The sequence below is a fragment of the Pteropus alecto genome, unplaced genomic scaffold (assembly GCF_000325575.1).
Source record: "Pteropus alecto unplaced genomic scaffold, ASM32557v1 scaffold433, whole genome shotgun sequence".
NCBI lineage: Eukaryota > Metazoa > Chordata > Mammalia > Chiroptera > Pteropodidae > Pteropus > Pteropus alecto.
This window is the reverse complement of record NW_006433953.1, coordinates 927,869-934,374: the sequence shown is the minus strand read 5'-3', so window position 1 is coordinate 934,374 and position 6,506 is coordinate 927,869. Positions and strand designations below refer to the sequence as shown.

General features: G+C 48.6%; 1 protein-coding gene across 1 annotated transcript; it reads left to right on the top strand.

The window, feature by feature from the left end:
* Positions 1-467: 467 nt before the first annotated feature.
* On the top strand, positions 468-4,338 carry TAC3 (tachykinin 3). Its single transcript, XM_006908984.1, has 5 exons — positions 468-611; positions 3,013-3,109; positions 3,305-3,334; positions 3,816-3,869; positions 4,265-4,338. Exons 1-5 carry the CDS (start codon positions 468-470, stop codon positions 4,336-4,338), a joined length of 399 nt encoding a protein of 132 aa, XP_006909046.1.
* Positions 4,339-6,506: the final 2,168 nt, after the last annotated feature.

Here is a 6,506-nt window from a genome sequence, read left to right as displayed (position 1 = left end):
GGGAGCAGGGAAATGAACAGAAAGCAGAAAGAAAGGGGTTGAGAGCTAGTAATGTTTGGAGCCTTTGGGTGCAGACTGATCGTTCCATACTAGAAAGTTTTTGCCGAAGTCTTGGGGTTACCTAGTGCTGGAGAATAGAATCCAGGATCCCTCCTCAAGTCGACTTAGAAAATAGACCCATGCATGTCCTGTAAATCTATCATCTTCCTTCAGAACCTAGAGTTCCCAGCATTATTGCATCATTGCTCATTGCCAGGTGCGCATCCTGGGAAAATATTTAATGGAGGAGCAGAGAATCCAAGCTCAAGGAATATCCCCCTCTGCTCAGAAATACTCACCAGGGCTTGGATGTGGGCACTGAGGACTGGTGAATCAGGGCTACTGGTCACGAATGTTTCCTGTGTTTGCCCCTGCATCGTGTCCTCCTCCCTGCCTTTCCTTCCTGTCCCTTTGCCCTCGTAGGCACCATGCGGAGTGCCCTGCTGTTGGCAGCCATCCTGGTCCTCAGCCTGGCTCGAGGGGCTGTCTGCAAGAAGTCACAGGAGCAGATGGTGCCTGATAGGAGCCACAAGGAGGTAAAGTACTCCTCCAGCAGGACCTACCCTGGCAAAGTACGGGGCAACGTCATGGGAGCAGTGCTCCCGTAGGCTGTAGGAAGGAAAGTGGAGCAGGTGGATTGGGAGTTACCTGGGTTATCCATCAGAGGGCTGGATTTCCCTGCCTCTATAGTCAACTCATGTTTTCACTGTCTCAGGGCATGTCTGTAAGTGTCTCCATCCCTCTGCGTGAATTTGACACCTTGTATGTATGAGGTGCCCTACCAATATAATTGACTGATGACTTGCTGATTAGATGGTTCTGTGAGGGGTGGGCCAGGGTGGTCTAAGGCTCTCTATGGTCCACTCAGGTTCTGTTCCTTTGCAGGGGTGGGGGCAGATCCTCTCTATTCCCTGGATGGTATGAAACACAGAATTTTTCTCCCAAATAGTCATTTGTATGCCATTTTACCTATCGGTTATGTGTATTATTTTGTTTTCAAAATTCAAATAAATTCTCTTATTCCCTGCTCATCTACTCCCTGGTAACCTCAGGTGCTCCTAAGATCCTAACCCTTTCCTCTCCTCTCCCTTGACCCCCTCTAGTCACTGCTTAGTCAAGATAGGAAGAAAAAAAAAAAGAACACAAAACGGGTTGGGCCCTGATTTTCAAAGTTCCTCTATGGAAAAGAATAGGACTTGTCAGGGTAGGGCTACAGGAGGAGAGCAAGGAGGAAGTCTTTTTAAGGTTTTGAAATGATAGCAATTACATTGGTACAAATGCTTTTAAGATGATTATAGGTGGAACTTATTACAAATTCAGTGAGTGAAGTCAAATTTCCTCTCCAGCTCAAGTCTGTTTAGCATCTCATTACAGGAGGTGAGCAGAGCATTTGAACAATTTGGGGAACGTGGCTGCCTGGGAAACTATGCACTAGGCAAAGAGAGAGATCGCCAGCCTTCCTCTAGCTGGTGAGGTGTCCCAGGGCACAATAGGCTGGCAGCCTTGCAGGTGGCAGCAGTTGTACCACATCCCAAAGACAAGAGCCAGTTCACAAAACACACAGGGAGTGCCAAATATGGGCTGGACGCTGTGTTCAGAGCCCAAAGTTCCAGCTCAAGATAGAATTTCTGGGTATATTTGCTTTGAGACCTTGCCCCTCTTGGTCAGTGAAAGAGAGAGATTGCTGCTCACCCCTTCTCCTCGAAGGTCTGTGAAGGTGAGGGAAATTGGAGCAGAAAGAAGGTAAGATATATGAGTGCCTAGGCAACTGGGTTGGTTTGTGTGGGGGTACATCCTGTGTCAATGTGCTTCTGTGTGTGCTTGGCAGCCCAGGGACGTGTGGACTCTGGAGAGAGAGGCACCTCTGAGATTCAAGGTGAGAATCTCCAAACATGATCATTGTCATTGTCTCTTCGTGGCTGCAATGAACTGGGTGTGTGGTGTGTGGTATGCGGTATGTGCCCGCCAACCATCCTGCTGTGCCCAAGTTGCTAAAAAGATCTCTAAGACAATTAAGAGCTCTGATTGGCAGCAACTCCAGAACCTAGGGTTCACTTGTGGGGTGGAGGAGAAAAGGTATCACTCTGAGCTTGCTGCCTTCCTAAAAATTTAAATCCAGGGTAGAAAGGGGGAGAGGGAGAGAAAACCAGAGGCAGAAACCCATGGAGAAGAAAAGAGTGAGAGGCAGTGGTAAACGTAGGGAGAGAAAAATCCATAGACATAGCACAGAGTGGGGGGATCTTGGGGTTGCAGATGTACCCCAGCTGCCTACTCCCACCTGTTCCCAGGACCGAATCCTGTCTGCAACTCATTCATGGAGTACAGACCCAAAGAAACTTGCCCTGTCTGATGGGCCTCTCTTGTGAGTGGGGAATTCATGGCTCACTCAGTGAGGCAACCACATCCTTGGGCAAACTAGTTCCTCACATGCCAGGGAGCAAAGAACAGATGGCCCTGCTCACTGAGGAGCTGGGAGAGGACCTCAAGGGACAGGGCTCAGAGGGGCCCTTGAGCTTGGGTAGCGTGGCCAACTGTCCCAGTTTTGCTAGGACCATCTCAGCTTGAGCACCGAAAGTCCCACATCCCATAAAGGCCCTTAGTCCTGAGCAAAGGGACAGCTGGTCAGCCTGCGGGGATGCCCAATGTATTTCCTTTACCAAGGCTTCTCAAACCTTGCTGTGCATGTGAGTCACCTGGGGCCCTGGTTAAAATGCAGATTCTCTCTCAGTAGGTCTGAGGTAGGACTGAGATTATGCATTTAATTATAACAAGCTCCTGGTGGTGATGCTGCTGGTCCACGGACCACACTTTGAGAGCCACTTCTCTTCCATTGTAAACCAGAGGAGATCCTGGAAGAAATAACTGTCAGGTCCAGCTGTGATAGACTCAGAAAGAGACTGTTTATTGTGGGAAAAGAGTGAGTGGATCAAGTGTGAGCCCCTTGCCTCAGCCCTCTTTGTTTTTCTCCCATAGAAGCTCCCGGATATCAACCAGTTGCTCAAGACACTCTCTAGCAGTGGCTCAGTCTCTGTGGATGAATTGCTCAAAACTCTGGGCAAAGCTAGCAAGGGTAGGAAGCAGCCCTGGGGAGGGAGGCATGTGGGGATAGGATTGTGAAGATTAAATAGGCCTGGGAGACCCCTTCAGGTGGGAAGAAGACTGGAGGTGGCCTAGTAATTAATTGAAGATTGTGATTTGAACCACCCCCTAATTGTCACGTTCCAAATTCCACTTTCCAGTAACACACTTGTTCTTGGTTTCACAGATCCCAAGACATTGTCACTCTTCCAGAAACGTGAGTAGCCTCATCTCCCTCCCTATCTGAGCTGACCACTTGCCCAGAGCTCTGTGGGTGTGGAGCTCACTGACTATTTTGGCAGGCCCGATCTCAGGTGGTGCAAACAATATGCAACGGTTCGGCTAGCCTTGCCTGAATGTGAGAGGCCCCTGGGAACTGGGAAGAAGCAGGTGTGAGGGGCATGGTGGATTCTCCCTCTGCTGGCTGGTCATTGGAAACCAAGAGGATCTCTTGGTGGCTGTGAAGAGTCTAAGCCAGTCACCCGTTGGGGCAGAGAATTCATGAAATGTGAAGGAGGGAGAGGTGGTCAGAGAGTGTGGGTTTAGGAGTAGCCTGCTAACTGTGAGGAATCAAGCTGTGGAAAGAGAAAAAATCAGAAGGCAGAAATTCAATCTCAGAAGACTTGATATGTGTCTGGGGAAACATATCAGCCTCTCATCGTCACTGTGGACAATGTTGGCCTTTTTTTTTCCTGCAGGCGATATGCATGACTTCTTTGTGGGACTTATGGGCAAGAGGAACATCCAGCCAGGTATGAATATGTGGAGTACAGTGGAAGGGTTTAGAGGACTGGCCAAAATATGTGGAAGTCAAAGGCTTTATATTTGTCCTTAAAGGGAAAGACAGGACTTTTCTTAACTTTAGTGAGGGTTCCTTGGCCTCTTTTACCCAATTAGCTTGGATCCACAGTGCAGCCCTCCCTGGGAGCAGAGTGGGGAGACCTTTGTAAGATAGTCCCACTGCAGCTGGGGAAGGAAGGTGGTCAGGGAGGCTCTGCCTCCTCCCCTTCTCCCAAACGAAGCATGCCTCTTCTTCCCAACTCTGTCTCCCAATGCTGCCCTTCATAGCCAGCCCTTCATTGCTGGGTCAGGGTGAAGGTCACATTCAGAAAAATCTCTCCTAATTAAACTGCTTACTTCACCCCAGACACTCCTATTGATGTGAACCAAGAGAATGTCCGCAGCTTTGGTAGCCTCAAGTATCCTCCCAGTGTGGAATGAGGTAAGGATTGTTGGTAAGGGAAAGGAGAGGGGACTATGTGTGTGTAGGTTGCTAGAAAAGCATTTCCTCTGATGCTACAGGCATCGAATAGTCATAAATTTGCCCTAAAATATGCTACCAGGGCCCAGCACACTGTCAAACACACCAACACTTAGAGGTACGTGCTAGTCTGCACACACACACACACACACACACACACACACATCTTTTTTCATAGCTTTCCTCTGGGGCTTCTCTGATGGGCAACGTCTGTTGGTTGGAATCTGTTCTCTCCTGATCTGTACAAAAGATGGAGAGATCATCATCTGACAATTACAGGTACCACATTCAATTCACAGGCGAAGTGTTTTGCCTTCCAGTCAGGCCGAACTGTTCAGATCATTCAGATCATTCAGAATCTCTGGTTACCGGGATTCTATTGTGTAGTTCTACACAAAGGTGATTTAGAAAGAAATGCAAGGAACTCTGAACTCTAATGGGGAGTGTCTTAGTCGCTTCGTGTGGCATAGTAAGAGCATGGCTGTTTGAATCCTGGATCTGCCACTCACTAGCTGTGTCCCTTGACCAAGTTACATAACCCCTTGTCCCTCCATTTTCCTATCTGAAAAATAGGGATGATAATAGTACCTTGCAGGGCTGTACCTTGTGGTTTTCAGTATAGGTTAAGTGTTCGGAACAGTGCTGGGCACGCCATGCCGTGTTGGCTTTATGATTGCTGTGGTCTGGGGGGTGTAGGAATTGTCCTAGTGTTTCCCCTGGCTGGCTCTGGTCTGTTTGCCAAGGGTGGTCTGGGCTGGACTCCAGGCCTGAGTGGGCTGAGATCTCTCACTTGGTGTGCAAGTGTGAGAGTCTCCCAGGGAAGTGTCTAGTCAAAACATGGAAACTCCTCCTTGGCACAATCTTCCCACACATGACAATAGCAGCTCAGCCGATGGCTTTCTTTGCACTCACTACCAAAGAAAGAAGAGGTGGGGGGAGAGAAGGAGAGAGATTGGGATGCCTCAGTTTCACAGAGAGACTGTTGCCCCTTTCCCTGCTTCCCTGTTACACTCATTGGTCTCAAGGGAGACCCAAGGAGCAGGAGCTAGCTCTCAATATAGCTGCCTGTGCATGACTCCCTGGGCCCAGAGATGAGGTCTGGCCCCCCATTCAGTTTGGGTGAGAGGGCGCAAAGAGCCGTAATAACCATAACTCACTGATTACATAGTACTTACCGTATCATTTTGCTCTCATTAGATGGTTATTTCAGTCCTGCCGACCGCCAGATAATTATACGGGCAGCTATATCTGGATGACATACTCTCCCCCAGCGTTATGCATGGGCCATAAAGATAATTACAGTGCAATTTTCCCATAGTATTTTATACAAATAACAGAAACAAGTGCATTGTGGAAATCTACTTTTACTGCTTGCTGGTGAATCTAGGCTCTTTCAGAGGGACTAGGCCCATAATTGCAGCCTTCATAATCTCACCACTGGAGCATTCTCAACCTGTTAGATGCCAGGAAGAATAGGACATCAGGTCCCTGGCGGCTGGCATTTAAAGGAGATTAGATGAGATGAATCAACAAAGATTATTGTATCATTGTATTTCATTCCGGGAAATTGCTGAAAAAGGAAGTGGTCCCTGGGCCTGTCCTTGCTCTGGGAGGTTTCTGGAAAGAGGAGGAGGGACTGGGTGAGATTAGAGGAGCATTAGCACCAGGGCGTCTTGGATGGGGCTGCGTGTATGTCTGGCTCATGGGGATGCTAGGATGATATGAACTTTGTTGCTACATCTTTTGCATAGGCCCCACAGACCATGCACACAGGTGTTTATAAGTAGCAGGTGTTTATAAGTAGCATGAGAAATACAGAGCTGGGAAGGTACAAGCACCTGCAGCTAGAGGAGTTTGGTCCTCTAGTTCAAGGGCTGAGGGACAGCTGTGCATAAGATTTCTGTTCTCTCCTTCTCCCTTACAGATGCCCTTCCCCTTCTCCTCCTGCTTTCCCAGTGGGTGGTTGGTGGGAATTTTACAGGACAGAAGATGTGATTTTATTTTTTTGGTCCTCAGAACTTCACTTCTGGACTCCTGGGCTGCATCACGAAGACACCATGTCACCCTCTCTGAGTCCCCAGGTGTATGCACTTCTATTTCTCTTTCTCTTCCCAGCCTTGTAACACTC